The 19,796-nt window shown below is 37.5% G+C and overlaps 1 protein-coding gene across 1 annotated transcript in view; it reads left to right on the top strand.

Annotated features, from left to right (window-relative positions):
• si:ch211-106h4.4 (MAM and LDL-receptor class A domain-containing protein 1) overlaps positions 1-18,206 on the top strand; it is a 61,736-nt gene extending 43,530 nt beyond the window's left edge. Inside the window, exons 21-53 of the mRNA XM_067453591.1 lie at positions 32-122; positions 198-320; positions 404-506; positions 950-1,103; positions 2,260-2,479; positions 2,626-2,755; positions 2,854-2,983; positions 3,081-3,162; positions 3,299-3,463; positions 4,983-5,108; positions 5,196-5,411; positions 5,705-5,824; positions 6,768-6,920; positions 7,151-7,239; positions 7,324-7,494; positions 7,604-7,804; positions 7,958-8,066; positions 8,863-8,985; positions 9,066-9,162; positions 9,321-9,477; positions 9,569-9,683; positions 10,172-10,315; positions 10,405-10,592; positions 10,699-10,864; positions 11,621-11,839; positions 12,023-12,201; positions 13,122-13,350; positions 15,561-15,720; positions 15,796-15,910; positions 16,608-16,725; positions 17,395-17,485; positions 17,562-17,631; positions 17,706-18,206. Coding sequence (XP_067309692.1) covers positions 32-122; positions 198-320; positions 404-506; positions 950-1,103; positions 2,260-2,479; positions 2,626-2,755; positions 2,854-2,983; positions 3,081-3,162; positions 3,299-3,463; positions 4,983-5,108; positions 5,196-5,411; positions 5,705-5,824; positions 6,768-6,920; positions 7,151-7,239; positions 7,324-7,494; positions 7,604-7,804; positions 7,958-8,066; positions 8,863-8,985; positions 9,066-9,162; positions 9,321-9,477; positions 9,569-9,683; positions 10,172-10,315; positions 10,405-10,592; positions 10,699-10,864; positions 11,621-11,839; positions 12,023-12,201; positions 13,122-13,350; positions 15,561-15,720; positions 15,796-15,910; positions 16,608-16,725; positions 17,395-17,485; positions 17,562-17,631; positions 17,706-17,801 — 4,650 coding nt within the window. The 3' untranslated portion in view covers positions 17,802-18,206. The remainder of the gene's footprint in view (positions 1-31; positions 123-197; positions 321-403; positions 507-949; positions 1,104-2,259; positions 2,480-2,625; positions 2,756-2,853; positions 2,984-3,080; positions 3,163-3,298; positions 3,464-4,982; positions 5,109-5,195; positions 5,412-5,704; positions 5,825-6,767; positions 6,921-7,150; positions 7,240-7,323; positions 7,495-7,603; positions 7,805-7,957; positions 8,067-8,862; positions 8,986-9,065; positions 9,163-9,320; positions 9,478-9,568; positions 9,684-10,171; positions 10,316-10,404; positions 10,593-10,698; positions 10,865-11,620; positions 11,840-12,022; positions 12,202-13,121; positions 13,351-15,560; positions 15,721-15,795; positions 15,911-16,607; positions 16,726-17,394; positions 17,486-17,561; positions 17,632-17,705) is intronic.
• The last annotated feature ends 1,590 nt before the right edge of the window (positions 18,207-19,796 follow it).

Here is a 19,796-nt window from a genome sequence, read left to right as displayed (position 1 = left end):
TCAGGTAGAGCATGAATATCACCTGCTACAGGTAAAGTTCTCAGGGAGCAGAACAGCAGGAGGCAGCGGCTTCATGGCCATTGATGACTTCAGAGTGACTGCAGGAGCCTGTGTGGAACACAGTAAGTCAAAGTGTTCAAAGCGTCTCATGTAATTACCAGACATTCCCAGCTATTAAAGTGATCTCTGTACCAAAGACCCGTGTGGATTTGAGGATCCCTTGCTGTGTGGCTTTATACACGATGTGACTGACAGCAATATCTGGCTCCGTGTGGACGGCAGCAGTGGCCATACTGACCATACCTACAGAACTCAACTTGGTGAGGGAACAAGTGCTTTTGTTGAGAAAGGTTTTTTTTTTTTTTTGTATAATGTAATGACCCATGTCATCTGTTTATGACAGGCCATTCAATGGCTGTGCTTGGGTCCAGTCTTCTGAAAACAGAGATTTCAAATCTTCTGACACCAGAGTATAGCCCATCTACAGAGTCCTGCGTGCAGTTCTGGTATGCTTTTGTGTCTTTGAACTAATAATCTTATATTCATCCATTATGAATCTAGTTTTTGTATTTAAAGGTTAAGTTCACCCAAAAATGAAAATTCTGTCATTAATTCCTCGCCCTCATGTCGTTCGACACCCGTTAGACCTCCGTTCATCTTCGGAACACAAATTAAGATATTTTTGTTGAAATCCGATGGATCAGAAAGGCCTTCATTGACACCAATATCATTTCCTCTCTCAAGACCCATAAAGGCACTAAAGACGTCGTTACAAAGCCCATCTCACTACAGCGGCGCTACAATCATTTTATGAAGCGAAAAAAATTTTGCTCACAAAAACTATTCTGGGGGTGAGGAATTAATGACAGAATTTTCATTTTTGGGTGAACTAACCCTTTAAGCTCTGTCCTAACTCAGTTGAGAGTAATGTTTTAGAGGCTGTTTGTAGGTATAGGCTGTCTGCAGGCTCAGGGGACTCAGTGCTCTCAGTGCATGTTCTTCTGAATGGGGAGCTCGGTCCCGCACTCTGGTCTCTTTCTGGAACGACTTCTGAAAGTTGGGAGGTAGCAGAGGTCACGGTGTCATCTCCTTCCAAATTCAGAGTGAGTTCTTTTTCTTTGTAATATCAAAACATGTTATTTTCAAACTTGTATGACTTTGTCTTCTGTGAATTCGTATTCCCTCATTCCTTGAAGGAGGGAACAGAGACATTGCGTCACTGGGTCTCCATTCGTCAGTCGTTCTGACGTAACAGAACGTGACTGACTGAAAAGCTTTGGGTGAGAAACAGAACAAAATTGAAGTTGTTTTTCAGTGATCACCCTAACCAAGTATGAATTTGTGAATGACCCATTCAGTAAGACTTTAGAATAATGTTCATTAGTTAACATTAGTTAATGTATTAACTAACATTTGTTAATGTATTTGTTAATCAGTGTTAATGTTAGTTAACAAAAGTCCAGCTGTTCATGGTTTGTTCATGTTAGTTCAGAGCGCATTATCTAATGCTAACAAGGTTTTTGATAAAGTATTAGTAAATGTTGAAATTAACGTTAACAAAGATAAATAAATGCTTTATTAGTGCAGTTCATTATTAGTTCATGTTAAATAATGACCATTATTCTAAAGTGTTACCAATCATTCTTTTGAGTCACAGCTTTTCAGTGAACCAGTTGGTTCGGTTCACATAACTGGTCTGATGATTCATCACTGCTTCTCTTCTTTCTATTTTTTCTTTAAGGATAAGAACGTTTGGTAACACTTTACTTGAAGGGGTGTGAATAAGACTGACATGACACCTTCATAATCATGACATGACACATGTCATGAATATTAAGGAGTTTTTATGCATGTTTATGATACTGTCATTAAGTGTCATTCGCTTAATTATGTCATTTTTAATGCAATGATGACATTTCGAAATTGTCTTTGTTATGACAACTTGACATTACCAAGACAACATAACCTGTCATAAACAGACATGAAATGACATAGCAGATTAATTATCAAATTTAAGAAACTAAATTTAAGACACTTAATGACAGTTGTTATAAACATGCATAAAAACTCCTTCATATTCATGACACGTGTCATGTCATGATTATGAAGCTGTCATGTCAGTCTTATGCACACCCCTTCAAGTAAAGTGTTACCCAAAAGGGTATCCTGTGTTTAGTATCCTCAATTATGGAAAGAAGAATACTGTGTGCCATGTGGTTTGCTTGGCATCTATTGATGTCATTTTGCATTTGCACACAGGTGGCGTTCAGAGCAGAGCTCAGTCAAAACTCAGAGTCATTTGTTCTTCTGGATGATGTCTCAGTTAAAACTGGAGCTTGTTTCCAGACGGGAAGTTGTGATTTTGAGTCAGGGAAGTGTACATGGGTGAATGTTGATAATGGAGATGATCGTGATTGGATTCATGCAGACGGTCATTACAGAGGTCCTCCTTTCGATTACACTACTCACACTGCAGATGGTGAGGACTAGCGGAAAAATATCAGTCTAACCTCCCTGATTTCCTGGAGTATGAGTAATTATGTTATAGTTAAGTCAAAAGAGATATCATGACAGCTGATGAGACACAACACATGATGATCAATGATTTTTCTGTTCCTCTTTTAGGCAAATTTCTTTTAAGCCCATCTCCGAAAAAAAACAGGCAAGGCCAAAAAAGCAGTTCTGTGCTGAGCTCTGAATGGATCCGGCCGACCAGTGACTCTTGTTTTGAGTTCTGGTACCATATAAATGGAAGGTCTGTTCTTAATGGCTTTCTGCTTCTGCCCTTTCTTCGACTGTTTGACTGTCAGGTGTGATTAATGACGTTTTTATGGTGCACTTTTCTATTGGCAGTGACCCTGGGATCCTTAGAGTGCTATTAGATTCAGGTGCAACGGAGCAAGAAGTGCTGTTTGAAACACGGGTCACTGGGAACAACTGGGAAAATGTCTCTATCACTGTGGCTAAGACCGAACCCTTTCAGGTGTGAAATACCTATCTATTTGGTAAACTTTCACCTTTATATTGTATCTGTTTGTGTGTAATTATATCATATAACCTGTGTAAACCTGATATATCAGATTCACATAGAGGCACAAACAGGCAGTGAAGGATACATTGCAGTGGATGACATTAGATTACAGACAAATGAGCCATGCAAAGGTAAACTGTCTCTCTAATCAGTGAAAAAATCATTGGTTTGAATGATTGCTGTATTGTTGCTGATGTGGTGAAGTGTTTTTCTCAAGAAAATAAGCATTATTTGAGGGATACTGTCTTTTCATTGACTTACATTCAGAGATCAGTGTGGAAAGTGGAGTGTTTGTTGGCTGTGACTTTGAGACAGACACTTGTGAATGGAAAGATATCAGTGTTGGGCAGTTTGTTTGGGAGCGGGACCAAAATGGTACAACCACCGCCAACACTGGCCCATCAGTTGACCACACTACTGGCACAGAACTGGGTAAAATATTTTGGAGAACAACTAACTTGGAATTAAACTGTTACTATTCTTTTTGGCGTGTACTATATAATGCATATATAATGCTGGCTGGACATTATAATCTAATGTTCAAAAGTTTGGGGTTGGTACAATTTTTTATGTTTGTCTCTTTTATTCATTAAGATTGCATTTATTTGATTTAAATACAGTTTTAAAAAAGTTAATATTTTGAATAGTATTTTTATATTAAAAACTGTTTTCTATTTTAATATGTTTTAAAATGTCATTTATTTCTGTTATGGCAAAGCAGATTTTTACTCAGTGATACTGTGATGCAGTTTTAATGATTCTTTGCTGAATAGAAAGTTAAAGAGAACAGCATTTATTTGAAATAAAAATCTCAACATTTTTAATGACTTTACTGTCACTTTTAATAATTAATGCAACATTAAATGCAGCATTTTATCAAGTATACTTTTTTTTTTCAAAAAGTAAGAATTTTACTGACCCCAAACTTTACATATTAATATTATAATGATCTGTTGACCTGTTTTTAATAAAAATAACTTCATTGAAAAATGGGGGAAAAAACAACTCTTCAAAAGATTTAAACTTGATGTAATTTTAGTATTGTTTATTGTAAATGCAAATAATATTTAGGCTTGAAATGGCATTGAATCATAGCATGATTGGAGCTGAATCAAGGCAGCAACCAACTGACCTGGAATAAATTAAATGATAATAAACACCCTTACAGTATAGCTTAATAGAAAAAAAAAACTGCACGTACATATACAGCTGTACTTGAGAATTTTAAACCATGTGACATGCCACACAGATTTCAAGTACCACATAATGACGTAAAGAATTGCTAAATCTTTTTTTTTTTTTTTTTTTACCAGTTCTTGAGTCAGAATTATATCATGCAAAAACAGAATGCCATCAGTGTAATATAATAACAAAATATATATTTGTCATGGGCTTTAACATGGCAGTAGAAGCCAGTCATGGTGAGATTAATAAGATTAATAATCTTAATATTATTAATGTCTTTACTGTCACTTTTAATATTTAATGCAACATTTAATGCTACATTATATATCAAGTATTCATTTTTTTCAAAAAGTAAGAATTTTACTGACCAAACTTTACATTTTAATATTATAATGAACCTATTGACTTGGTTTTAATAAAAATAACGTCATCCAAAGGGGGGGGGGGGGGGGGGGGTTGTTGTTGTTTTTTTGTTTTGTTTATTGTAAATGCAAATAACAATGAGTTTTGAAATGGCATTGAATCATAGCATGATTGGAGCTGAATCAAGACAGCAACCAACTGACCTGGACGTACATATAGAGCTGTACTTGAGAATTTTAAACCATGTGACATGCCACACAGATTTCAAGTACCACATAATGACGTAAAGAATTGCTAAATAATTTTTTTACCAGTTCAAACTATTTGAATTCCCATAACTAATATATAATGCAAAAAACATTCTATCAGTGTAATATAATAATAAAACATATATTTGTCGTAGGCTGGTACATGGCAGTAGAAGCCAGTCATGGTGAGCAGAACAGTTATGCTGCTCTACTGAGTCCGGCCATGAAAGAGGCCAGCAATGAGTGTCTGCTTGAATTCTACTACCACATGTTTGGAGAGGGTAAGACTAGATGTCTTTATGTGTTCAATTACATCGGGTAATACTAAAAGATTTATACTGTAGTTCATACAATCTCCTCTTTGCCAGGCATTGGGGAACTAAAAGTGTTCCTCCAAGAAGGTCCAAGGAGGACGCCCTTGTGGTGGATGTCTGGTAACCATGGAGATGAGTGGCATCGGGCAGAGCTGAGCCTGGGTCGCACCCATCAGGTTTTCGCTGTCCTCTTTGAAGCTACCAGAAGCTTCAGTGAGCTTGGGGACATTGCTATAGATGACATCAGCTTCTCCAACTGCACTCTGCCAGGTTACAAACACCTCAACTTATTCTTGCTGATAAATCAGTTTTAAAGGAACACTGCACCGTTTTTAGAAATGGGGCTTATTGAACTTCTTTCCTACATTTAGATATGTGGGCAAATGCATTTTTGTCTTAGTGCATGCATTGTTTTAGTTTGGCAGAGTCGCTGCTACCTTAGCTTAGCATAATGAATGGATCCTACTTTGACAGCTAGCATGTCCCTAGTAAAAGTGATCCAACCTTTAACACAATGTAATGGGCTGAAAAAATGTATCCTTCATCCATTATTCCTCCTTCAGAGCCTCATGAATCTTGTCAGGAAGGCATGTTCACATGTTCCAACCATGTGTGTGTGGAGCCAAACAGAGTGTGTGACTACAGCGATGACTGCGGTGATGGCACTGATGAAGAGCTTTGTGGTATGACTTTCTGTTTAAAGGGTTAGTTCACCCCAAAATGAAAATTTGTTATTGTCTTTTAAATTATGTCAGTTTATTGCCTACAAAAACGGCCGGATTGAACTACAACGAGCTTCTTCCTGGGTTGGTGAGATCATAAACTCTTGCTAGTCTCCGCAGATGTGACTTCTGCCCGTAATGGTAAGGGGCGTGGCGTTTCCGCAACCTGTGCTTGGCACTTCAGCCAATAAAAATACAGGAAACTACATTTGGCCATCTAACCAATCTAAGACCATTGCGTTTTTCGGAGGGATGAGCTTCATAGAAGCAGGAAGCAAACGAGCCGTTCAAAGGACAGTGGAGACAGCGGTGTGGAATAAAGGGAGAATAGAAGAAAAATACGGCATAAAAAAAGAAGAAGTATTAAGACATGTTATACTGCGCCCCATAAACACAACCAAGCCTAAAAAAAACACGGAACCACCCCTTTAAAGAAGAAGGTATTCTCAAATATTCATTTCAAATCAAATATTCACAAAATATTCAATGGGCCATTTCATTTTTGTGAAAATTATACACTTTGTGAAAAACGCTGGCAGTGGCTGGCAACTTTTGTTTTTGTTATTTTTTATGTTTTTTTTTAAACGCTGGCAGGGTAAGAGTTGATACCTTTCTGGGCCTTGTAATTTAATCGCTGTCTATGAAGGGGTCAGAGCTCTCGGATTTCATCAAAAATATCTCAATTTGTGTTCTGAAGATGAATGAAAGTCTTATGGGTTTGGAACGACATGAGGGTGAGGAATTAATGACAGAAATTACATTTTTAAGTGAACTAACCCTTTAAGCTTTCAAAAACATGGTTGTGTCAGGGCATCATAGTGCCAAACTTTTTAAAGCACTGATGAACTCCACAGGACCGTTAGATAATATGAAGAACTATACCTCATGTCTTTTATCGGTCTAGATGTAAAAGGCTATAAGCATCGCTGCAGTTTCGAGCAGGGCATGTGCTTGTGGGAGAAGAGGGATTTGGAAGCTGGCTGGATTTTGCAGAAGGGAGAACAAGCCTGGCCTAAATATGGACCACCTAGAGACCACACCCACAACACTGCAGCAGGTACTCAAATATAAAGCACACACACTAATATTCAAAAGTTTTGGTCACTATTGTCAAGAATGCATAACACTGATTTAAAGGCTTTTATAGTGTTAAAAAGATTGCTATTTTAAATAAATGTTGTTGTTTTTTTTAACTTTCTACTCATCAAAGAATCCTAAAGAATTCAATTAATGGTTTCCAAATTAGCCTTTTAGAATGATTTCTGAAGGGCATGTGGCATGTTCTAGGTCATTACATTACTCCAGCACATGATCTGACTGAGATCCAGACAGCAGAGATCATCTCCAGCACCCTGTTGCCGAGCTCTGATTGCACCGTGAGCCATTATGCAGTCACGTTTCGATCAAATAATGTAATGCAAAGTCTATTTCATATGCACTGATTTACTTTGTCCTTGCAGGTGAGGTTCTACTACTATTCTCATGGTGACAGCACTAGCTCCAGGCTAGCCGTCACACTGAGGACACTTCGTAATGGAGATGATGATGATATACTTTGGGACAAGATTTTGACACAGAGCTTCCTCTGGCACAGAGCAGAAGTCACCTTTTCTACCTCTGTTAAGAGCAAGGTCAGAGTTTTTTACAGTGTACACTAGTATATGTATATCATTTCATGCCACAAATACTGTATAATATCAGTAGTGACACAAAAGAAATAAAACTCTACTTTATTTTCAGATTGTGTTCCAGTATGTGGGAAATGGTGAGCCCCATGCATTGCAAACAGCGGTGGATGATATTTCCTTCTCTGTGACATGTGCTCATGATCCTGACAACAGTGAGCTTCCAGTCACACCTGAGCCAACGATGACTCCAGCGACAGCAACTACACCAATGACCGACGCTCCTTCAGCTTCACCAACAGTCAACCCTTGTAAGGTCAGGACATTTCAGCTTTAACTAATATTGCATACAGTGACTATACTACTATAGTTACAAAGATCACATTTTTGCAACTTTTTTCATTTGTGAGAAAAATCATTGTGAGAGCTATCCTTTTAGTAATAAATTGATATGGTTTGTCAAATTCAGGAGAACGAATTTCACTGCTGGCGGTCAGATGGAGTAGCATGCATTGCAGCTGGTGCTCAGTGTAATTATGTCCTAGACTGCCCTCTAGGGGAAGATGAAGAAACCTGTGGTGAGTCATTTTGTTGCTATTTTCTTTCTTCTGGAAGACTATATAAAAATAAAAAATAAAATTCAAATTTTCTAAAATATACAAAATCTAAAATATTTGTATTTAAGGTGCAATAGGTGATTCTCTATAGAATTTTTTTTTTGTTATGCTGGTTGAAAGTCTCCTCATATCCTGATAGCAAATGTATTTTAATAAATATATAGATATATTGTCTGTGGAAGGTGTAGGACCATAAAATCAAGTCTGAATGAAATGATAGCATGTGTTCCCTATCAATCAGTCAACGTGTGTTAGCATATCACTGCGCAGCCTGTTCACGCAGACGTCATACGCCATCAGCGCATTCACACACACTGTGCAGACAGAGCGAGAATGGCAGGTTAACGGTTGTTCACATCTGTTATTGTAGTAATGTTACTCACTAGTGTACTGTAAAGGTTTCTCCCCGTGAATGACACATGGTGTAATCCAATAACTTTGTCTCTGGTCGTCTCACTTTTGTCTGTCTGTCTGTCTGTCTATCTGCCTATCTCTCTGTCTATCTGTCTGTATATCTCTGTCTGTCTGTCTGTCTGTGTATCTCTCTCTCTCTCTGTCTATCTCTCTCTCTGTCTGTCGGTCAATCTCTGTCTATCTCTGTCTGTCTGTCTGTCTATCCCTCTCTCTCTGTCTATATGTCTGTCTATCTCTTTCTGTCTGTCGGTCTGTCTGTCTGTCTCTCTGTCTATCTCTCTGTCTGTCTGTCTGTATATCTCTCTGTCTGTCTGTCTGTATATCTCTCTGACTGTCTTTCTAGGTCCATGCAATTTTGAGAATGGACAGTGCCAATGGAGTGATATAAGTGTAGGTCCTAACAAGTGGCAAAGGGTAAAGGCCACAGACAACACAGACCTGTCTACTGACCTCACTACTGGAACAGGTAATTCAGATCAATCTGTGACATTAACATATGAAAATAAATATAATTCATCTTTCTTTTTACTCTTTACCTCCACTCAGGGCACTACATGCAGATGTTTATCATGGATCCATCTAAGAATGAGGCTGTGTTTCAGAGCCCACCCCTGCCCATCAGCTCTGCGTACTGTCAGCTTCTGTGAGTTCACTCATGATTATGGTGTGCAAAAACACATTTTAATGTGGACTAAATTAAAGGGAAGTAAAATATTGTTTTTGTGAAACAGACAAATACCATTACAAAACACTTGCTATGTTCCTTGTACCCAACTGTCCTTTTCAACTCTTGCGCACTAGGTTTCACTTCCACATGGGAGCAGGAAGTTTAGGCAATCTTAGTGTGATCCTACAGAAAGGAGAGGACAGGACGCTGCTCTGGTCAAGATTCAGCCGCACTTCAACTGAGTGGGTCCCAGAACACTTACCCCTGGGCAAACAAGACCAGCCTTACAGGGTATGGCACAGTCAATGTGTATGAGACTCAAATGATAGATACACTTATTCGGTCAAGTGCCCCGTTTAATTTTCATTGTGTCCCATCTAAGATCATTTTTAGCAGCCAGACCTCACTCAGACAGGAAGTTTCCCTGTCTGCAACTCAGACCACTGCCCTGGATGATGTCTCCTTCCACAACTGTGAGAAGGACTACCAACCTCCAGGTGGGAAAGCTGCTGAGAAGATAGCTGAGATAATATATGTTTAGAGGGCCAGAGGCAAATCTGCATAATGATCTTGTTTCTTCTATTTATAATGTCTTATAAAACAATTATTAGACATTTGTATTGAACAGCAAATCAGCATGTTAAAATAATTTCTGAAGGATCATTTGGTAATGTTGAAAATTCAGATTTACCATAACAAAAATAAATGACATTTTAAAATATATTTATAAATAGAAAACATTTTTCACTTCCACATTTTTCATTTCCACATTCATTTTGATATTTCAAAATATTAATGTTTTTACTGTATTTTTGTAATAAACGCAGTCTAGGTGAGCAAAATAGTCGTCTTTCAAAATCTTAAATATATTTTTCAAAGACTTTTGATCAGTAGTTTACATTTTTAAATGTGAAATGAGAAAGTTTTGCTCAGTGACCTGAGCCTACACATTATGAGATCATGTCTCACTTCTTCTGTACTCCAGACTTTTCCTTGGTCACATGCTCCTTTGAGAATGACTTGTGCGGATGGATCCAGGGAGCTACAGAGGACCTAAACTGGGAGAGATGGAGCGGACCTACTGAAACCCCAAATACAGGCCCTTCAGGTGACCACACCAGTGGAAAAGGTGAGCCAACAACTGTTTCCACCCTATCAGTGTCAGCTCAATCATCATATAAAGAAAATCCTAATTATATGTCTTTTGTTATTTTACAGGGTATTATTTGTACATCAAGAGCTCAAGTCATGGCAGAACTGGGGATAAGGCTCATTTAAAGTCTCCTCTGTCGCCCCCTACTGGACCCGATGGGTATTGCTTCACATTCTGGTATCACATGTTTGGAGCAACAGTGGGATCATTAAGAATGTCTGTAAATGACATTTCATCCAATCACGTCAGATCAGTAAGACTCTCAAGAATTACATTTTCTGGCCATTTTCATGGGAATTTTGTATTAAATGCTAAATGCTTTATACTAACTCTAAAAAATGTTTTGTCTTTAAAACTAGATGTGGCAGAGGACAGGGTCTCAGAGGAATGAGTGGCAGTTGGCTCAGAGTCATGTGAACCTGACAGAAGTTCATCAGATATTAATTGAGGCTTCAGTTGGAGGACTGTCCGGGCACATTGCTATAGATGATTTATCCGTCACTAAGGGTGCCTGTGCTCCCACAGGTAATTAATAACGTAGCTTATTTGGTCTGTTGTTTTTCACATTGCCCTGTTGAATTGTCCTCTAAGCTTACTAGAGCACCACAAGCATTTGGCACGGCTGTAACATAATGTATTCATCCATCTAGATGCTGTCTTCGGTATCAAACTTTAACTGTTAGTTCAGTGGCAAATTTAAAGCATTTGCTTCGTGTCAAAGGCAAAAATGTGAGGTGATTTGATTAAGGGGATCTTGACCATAAAACTTAAAAAACACACTGCAATTAAATGACAAATCTTTATTTAACTAGGTTTAATGAGTAGCCTATGTGGTTTAACATAACATTTAGTTTTTTACATTTACAGTTGATGAAGTAATTTTATAAAGATGCATGACATCGGAACCATTTTCATTATCAGCAGATATTTTGGTAGCAGCCAGAATTGAATATTTAATCATGCATGCTTATTTCTAGCATTTTACATTTTTATATTGTCTTTGAAATTAATTGTCTTTTGCATATTACTCTTTGAAAACAAAATATATAGTTTAATAAGGCTGTTAAATAAATATATTTTTTTAGCAATTTCTTAAAATAAATATCTATTTTACATATTGTACATTATGTTTTGATTCCTAAATTTACTTGTTACACAAAATTACACAAAAAATACAATATAAAATAATAAATATATATTAGATAGAAGTTTATTATCATAGCATCTTTACATTTTGATAGATAAATGTTTATTAATATCTCCAGCCAATATTTGTTTCAGAGGGTCTTTGTGACTTTGAAGAAGGGAATTGTGGCTGGATACAACAGGCCGACGATGACCTGGACTGGATCCGAGTGTCAGGAAATAATGTCAAATCTAAATCTAGACCTAGTTTCGACCATACAACCAACACAGCGAGTGGATCCTACTTTTATATGGAAAGCGCGTCTACCCATGTGCAAGGACAAAGTGCTATAATGACATCTCCGCTTCAAACAGGTGAGAGAAATTGGTGTATCTTTTAACTGTGTGATTATATGTAATTTATTAACTTCAGGGTAGAAAACTCTTATGAGAATATATGATCTTCATGATCGTTGGTGGTGGTTGAGGAGATTCCCCTTCCATGTAAAGCACTATATAAATGTAACAAATTATACATTTAAATGATCTTCATTCCAGGTGATGCCAAGTGTCTCCAGCTTTGGTATTACATGGAGGGACAGGGCACAGGGACCCTGAATGTATATCAAAAGTTCTCAGACAAAGATCGGCCTCTGCTGGTGACCAAGTCTGGAGAGCAGGGAGGACTGTGGAGGTTTGCCCAGACCCCTCTAACCCTCTCTGGGTCGAACTACAGAGTGAGTCTCTGAGTCAGCGTTGTATCTGGTGACTGATTGAAACGTCCAGCACATTCAGAATTACAATCACATATGTGACCCTGGACCACAACACCAGTCATTAGGGTACATTTTAATTTTTTTTTAGATTAGATCATCATATGAAAGCTAAATAAATAAGCTTTGCGTTGATGTCTGGTTTGTTAGGATATGAGAATATTTGGACGAGACAACTATTTAAAAAAAACCTACAATCTAAATATTGAGGAAATCAAAGTTCTCCAAATGAAGTCCTTAGCAAGGCACATTACTAATAATAATACATTTCTGATATATTCACGGTAGGAAATTTACAAAATATCATCATGGAATAAAACATGATGTCACAAATACAAAACCCTATTTTGTTCGAAAGTAAGAATATCAACACAATAAAAATACTTTAAAAGTTACAGTTAAGGGAAATTTGTAAACTAAGGATATTAATTGCTTTAGTAATTAATTGCTAGTATTATTTTAAAAGCACACTCTATACTTGGAAACATGTCAATTTAACCTGTCCTCAGCATGAGGTCACAATGTAAAACTGCCAAACAAAGTGTTTACAAATGCAACAAATTAAAAAATACACAGTTACATTAGAAGGCGGTGATCTTTAAGATATCAAACAATACCAGAAGAAAATATTGAATTATAGTTTCCATTAAAAAATAGCTATAAAACTTGTGTCCTCACTTTGCGTCAACTCAGTCAGGATTTTTTATAATTCTGAATAAATCAGGCGGTGTCATGGGCAGCATTAACTCTGAAGAGCATTGAACGTCACCAGGGTCACATATTAGTGCAAATAACCCAGCCACAAGTTATACTACAGCCTGTACCCTTGAGTTTAATGATGTGGAACTGCAGGAGTGTCCTCATTAATACAGCTGTCTTTTCAGATTGTGGTGGAGGGGATTGTAGGCCAGACTGAGCAGGGAGTCATAGCGCTTGATGATGTACAGGTTTCAAACGATCCCTGCACTCCTTCAGGACAATGTGACTTTGAGGCAAACTTCTGCAGCTGGATGAATCTGGTAGAGGTGGACAATGCAGACTGGCTCAGAGTCCAGGCACATACTGGAAATCACACAAGACCCAGTGTGGACCACACCACCAACACTTCCACAGGTGAGCTCAAAGAGTTCACTGAGCTCCATTAAAATGTTATGAAGAATTAGTGATAACACTTTATAAGACTGGTGCACTAATATGCATTCATTCATGCTTAACTAACGCACAGATAATTATGAGTTAATGTATAACATTTGTGTTCTTCTAAAGAAACAAACACACCTACATCTTGGATGCCCATCAAATTAGATAAACATCAAATTTTTATTTTTGGGTGAACTATCCCTTTAATAAATGGTTTAGTTCTTCATGAGTTATACATTACCTCATGATTATCTGTCCATTAATAAAGCATGAGTTAATGTTAGTGCACCCGTATTGTAAAGTGTTACCAAATTGGTTCATGAAGGAATTATACAGATAGATCTGATATGTGCCTGAAGCCGAATACTATGAAAGGAAATGCATTATATAGAACAGCTAAAGGGATATGGCAATTATATAGTTATATATAACCATATTGTATATAATTTGTGGGCATCATTAATATGTGGGGTATTGAAATCACTTTTGAATGCATGTTCAGTTTTTACTTTCGCAATCTTGTGTAGTCTGTGTATAGGGAGCGTGATATTTTGTCAATGACGATCAGGATCTGTTGCACACCAAATCTTCCAAAATCGCCCTATCAGTCATCTCTCCTTACTATCTGCCCAAAATAAGTGAAATCCGACAACCACAGCAAGCCTTACCATGTCCCTTCAGGGGCTCCGTAGAATGTGTTAATACTTTTCCGTGCCTTTTTGAATTTGGAATTAGGCTTCGGGCACATCCTATAACCCTGTTGACTTGTTGTATTAAGATCTGTTTTGGGTGATCCAAAAAATCCTTCATCTTCAAGACGTTATTTTACTCAAATATTCTTTGATAAACTTAGTTTACTTTTAAAGCAGCACTTGGCTACTTTTGCTCTCGGGGTCCCCCTACAGTTTGGAAAAAATAATGTCCTCAACTACTGTCGTAAGATCTGTCATCCTATAACAGGGGATGCCATCACGCGTGCATTTGTTGACATGACAACCCTGAGAGCCCTGAACTAGTGATGCGTGGGTCGTCTCATAACCCGCGGACCCCGTATGTCTATTTAATGGTCGCGGGTGCGCGGCAGGTTGTAAAAATATATACAGTGGTGCGGGGCGGGCCAAATAACTTAATAAAAGCGTCCCGCGGGTCGGTGCAGCACTAACAGTTCCCCTGAACACTGCAAGAGGAGTTCAGAGTTCTTCTGGCGTCGCGTGTGAAATGTCTTCATCCCAGGTAACGTTACAGTCAGTGGCTTATGTTTCAGCATGTCATATGAATATAATTTCATGGGTTTTATTTTTTTTCAAACGCCAAATAATAACGATGCTCACGTTTACAAGCCAGAGTCACGTGTTGATCCTCGTCCTGCCTTTAATCACATCACTTTTTCATTTCCTCTTATTGCTTTCCTCCAGCAAAACCTTTTCTTTCTTATTTGTCTGTGCTGCTTCGGATATGACTATATTATCCGACGAACAAAGTTGGGCTCGCACGTCTGAATGTAAGGAAGTGTGTGTGTTGGTGGAAGTGACGTATATGCCGTAAAGCAGTCGAATTTTGTAGTTCTTTTTGTTCTCGGGTTACTACCCGAAACCCGAAGTTTAAAAGTACGATTAAAAACGACACAGACCCCATCAGGCTATGGCAGACGTGTCATTCAACCTATTGTAAGTCGATTTATCATCACAAGAGTCTTAAAAAATATATTATGAAGGTCGAAAAGTTACCTAGTGCTGATTTAAGAGCTAAACTAAGTTTATCACCTTTAACATTTGTTTAGTTCATGAACAATTCAGAAAACTTTCTTGAGTCTTTTTATTTTATTTGTAGCACACAAACTTTAAGTATAGTAAGACTAAAACCGTTTTTGGATGTTTTTTTTATTAATCGGTTGAGTGAATAATTGAATGAGTGATTGTCACCTACATACTGGCAACAATGTAACCTAGCGATGTCACTGAACCAATTAATAAAAAAAGGAGAAGTCTTTTTAGTAAGTGATTCAACAGATTTGAGTCCCTGGGATAAATCTAAATCTGTATATAAAAAAAAAACTGGCCTTTACCAACACACTAAAGAGTGAGTGATTTTATATAAGGATGAAATCTGACCATTCATTTTAAAAATCATCACAAGTGGTCACATTTTCATAAACAAGGTCTTTGATGCTCTTGTGCCTGTAGGTTATTACCTTTATATGGACAGTTCTGTGGGGATTTGGGGAGACACTGCCATGATCCTGAGTGAGATATTCACACCTGACAGCAGGGGGCACTGCTTCACATTCTGGTATCATATGTATGGGCACAATGTTGGGACGCTCAGATTATACGTCAATAACAGGTACAGAAACATGAAAAGAAAAACACCTTTTATATATCTACATGCATTACAATTAATGGACACTGTCTTTCCCAGGACTGCCCATAACAGCGGGAATAAGTTTGGCCAGATAGCATGGGAGGATTCAGGAGATCAGGGCGACGTGTGGAGGAGAGGCAACATCTATGTGTCATACCGAGAGCCTTTCTGGGTATATAACTATATAATGCAGAATTCACAGGATCAATGTTAAAGGGTTAGTTCACCCAAAAATGAAATTTATGTCATTAATGTCGTTCCACGCCCGTAAGACCTCCGTTCATCTTCACACACAGTTTAAGATATTTTATATTTAGTCCGAGAGCATATGCAAGTGTATGCACACTATACTGTCCATGTCCAGAAAGGGAATAAAAACATCATCAAAGTAGTCCATATGAGACATCAGTGGGTTAATTAGAATCTCTTGAAGCATCGAAAATACATTTTGGTCCAAAAATAACAAAAACTACGACTTTATTCAGCATTGTCTTCTCTTCCGGGTTTGTTTTCAATCCTCAAATAAAGATTCAAACGGTTATGAATCAGCGGATTGATTCATGATTCGGATCGCTTGTCAAACTGCTGAAATCACATGACATTGGTGATCCGAATCATGAATCAATACACTGATTCATAACCGTTTGAATCTTTATTTGAGGATTTAAAACAAACACAGAAGAGAAGACAATGCTGAATAAAGTTTTTTTTTTGGACAAAAATTAATTTTTGATGCTTTATTCGGTGCTTTAGTCATTTAATTACATACATTTCATTTTTGGGTGAACTTACCATTGAATCAGTTTTAAGATTCAATCAAATAAAACCCCAACACATTTGTACATCATTGTCTTCTCCTCTCTCCACAGTTTATATTTGCATTCCTGAAGGGAGCAGGTCCCGAAGGAAGTATAGCTATTGATGATATTCACATTATTCCCGGGCCTTGTGACTCAGAGGTGTCACCACTTCCACACACTCGTGACAGTAAGAGATATAATAATGCCTCCCAGTCTTACATACAGTACATCTCACACACACGACCCAAACTCTACACTACTCCTGCAAATAGAGGGAGAATTGAGAAGATTTCTGGTCATGATATTTTTTTTTTTACTGGCCAAGAAATAATTTTTACTTGTTTTCGACTTGCCACTCGCAGCATTATCTCATCAGCTCATATCATCTCCTGTACCGATCACAAAAATGTAAAGACCGAGCATGATCTCTGTATTGGTTACTTAATGCAAGGACTATTCCACATGTTGAATTTTGGAGAAAAAAGGGTAACATTTTATAATAATGGTCCATTATTAGTAAGTAACTATGCAGGAAGTAATGCAGGACTAATGAGGAGTACTACATTAACACTTCAGCTACTGCTATTAACTAATATAGACACAAGCTTAACTAACCAGTAAATAATATCAAATTACTAACTTAAGGAGATAGTTCCTTATTAGGTAATCAATAATTAACCAATAATAAACCTTCAGGATTATTTGAAAAGATCAGCATTTATTTTAAATCCTTTTGTAACATTATATGAATAGTCTTTAGTGACAATGAATTAGATTGAATTGTAAAATGTGACTTGTCAAATTCTGCCGTTTATTCTGTATTTCCTTGAAAAACACAAAAACATGTTTTGTTCAGCTGTAGGTATTGCTGTTGGAGTGGGAGTGACTCTTTTGGTGATATTTACTGTTGGTGCTGTCCTTTTTGTGCGGAATAAAAAAGGAAAAAGGTATGTATTGCCCAATTCATTAGAACTGAATGACAAAAAAAGGAAAATAAGAAAAGCATTTTTTGTATCGTTACAGGGAACCTATTCTTGAAGATGACATTCTTGATAGAAACTTTTCTTATCGCCCCTTTGACTGCAACATGAGCGTGAGTATTTCTAAACTACATGCATATAATGTTGTAAAATTTATCTTTAAGGTTTTCTACTGCTTTTTTGCCAGGGTTTAACATCCACAGCAGAGAACACAGCAGGCAACTCCAGTGACTCAATGAACATTTCACTTTCAGCAGATGGAAATGGCGAATCTTTCACATAATAAGAGCAATCACAAACTCAGATCTGTCATCTTTATGCCTTGCCAACAATTATCCTACTATACTGAAAAATATCTGCAATCCTCCACACTAAATGCAACTATGCACACAACCGTTTGGAATAATAGAAGCTGTGTGTGCCTTTAAATGCCTGACTGACTGAATCATTGCCAAACACAGCAGCTGAGTTGAGTTCACACCGTGCTGGAAATACAATAAAATGACTCATTTTCAATATGCGTTTCTTACGATCTCAATTACTATATAATAACTTTAAATAACATCTATATACTTTTAGATTATATAAGGTATATGTATTGTCTGTCATGTAAATTCAGACCTATCATGTGGCACTTCAAAGGTGTTTTCATGGTAGCACTTTACAATAAGGTTTATTAGTTAACATGAACTAACTGCACTAATAAAGCATTTATTAATCTTTTAATGTTAATTTCAACGTTTACTAATGCTTTATTAAAATCTTGTTAACATTAGTTTATGCACTGTAACTAACATGAACAAACCATGAACAGTGGTATTTTTATTAACTAACATTAATAAACTGGTGAACAAATACAGTAACAAATGTATTGGTCATGGTTAGTTAATGTTAGTTAATACATTAACTAATGTTAACTAATGACCATTATTCTGAAGTGTTACTGGTTTCATTAATTTTTAACACTTTTTGCACTAATCCTTTTTTACTTATAATTTCACATACTACATAGAAAACAACACTGCACTGAAATATACTACTTATGTGCAAATAACATATTTAGAGTGTCAGGAATCCAACCGTTGCACTTTTTTAAAATAAGCTTTCTATGACTGAAAATAATGTCAATTAACACTAAAGTGATATTAAGGGCTTTTTCTATCACAGCGTTGTATCATAGCTATCAAAATCCAGTGTTCTGTATTTTAAGTACGTGAGTTTTTGTTGTAGATGTCTATAAAAAAAATAAAATAAAAAAAATTGTGTACTGTGCTAATTAATTGAGATTTCTTACAGGTTGTTGGCCTTATTTGTTTCGTTGCTTCTATTGCTCTCCCCTTTTTTGTAAGTCGCTCTGGATAAAAGCGTCTGCTAAATGATTAAATGTAAATGTTGTATCATGACACCACATCATATGACTGCTCTCTTCATTTAGTTTAGGCAAATTACAAGAACTTTCTGATGTACTGGAAATGGGTTTTGACCCTCAACGGTTTTGCCAACAATTTAGACCTTCACCTCAAACTTTATTTACTTCCAAAAAATGAAATCTTAGCAAGCAGTGGTTTGTATGGAATGTGTCTGATATTTCACTTTATTTAAACCCCTGACTCTTGATTTGACCTAACATCATTGCTAGGCAACGTGGGGGAGAGGACGCTGGCGTCGTCTGTTCGCCGCTTCTCCACCCACAACAAATCATGTTAATGTACTATTAGATTTACATTTTATTTTATTTCCTTATGTTTGTGACTAGTCTAACAGTCAGAGCTACAATTGGGACTGTTGCTGATTGCTGGCAGCCACTGAGAGGTCGTTGTTCGTCGTTTCGCCGTTTTCAACCGCTTCTCTAATGTTTACATTTGAATTGCTGCGGTTGGTTTCTGGTTTGGAGGACATTTGATGTTTCTCGCCGCGGGTGCTCACTGGTGGTCTCCCTTGGGCTTAAGCTGCATGGTGGCTGAAGTTTGCACCGGGCTAGCGTCATCCGGGCTCTCGTCGTCGGTGTCCGGCATGATGTTGGGATGTTCTGCTTCTCGGCTGCGCCGCTGTTCCGTCCTGCATTGCGACCGTGGAGCGACATCTGCGCCGGCCCCGGTGTGTCCACAGAAGTGCCCGGAGGAATGTTCTGCCTCCTGCATGGTGCTGCAGCGATCCCCATCGTTTGAATCATCATGAAGAAGACCCATCATCTGGTCTTCAGCTGTCGTGCCTCAGCGATGTCATCGGGACACTGCCGCTGGGAGAAATCTGAAACATGGAGTGGACCACAGTGTGC

Source organism: Pseudorasbora parva, chromosome 9, assembly GCF_024679245.1.
Source record: "Pseudorasbora parva isolate DD20220531a chromosome 9, ASM2467924v1, whole genome shotgun sequence".
NCBI classification, from domain to species: domain Eukaryota; kingdom Metazoa; phylum Chordata; class Actinopteri; order Cypriniformes; family Gobionidae; genus Pseudorasbora; species Pseudorasbora parva.
Note: the sequence above shows the minus strand (reverse complement) of the source record. Positions and strands in the feature narration are given on the sequence as shown.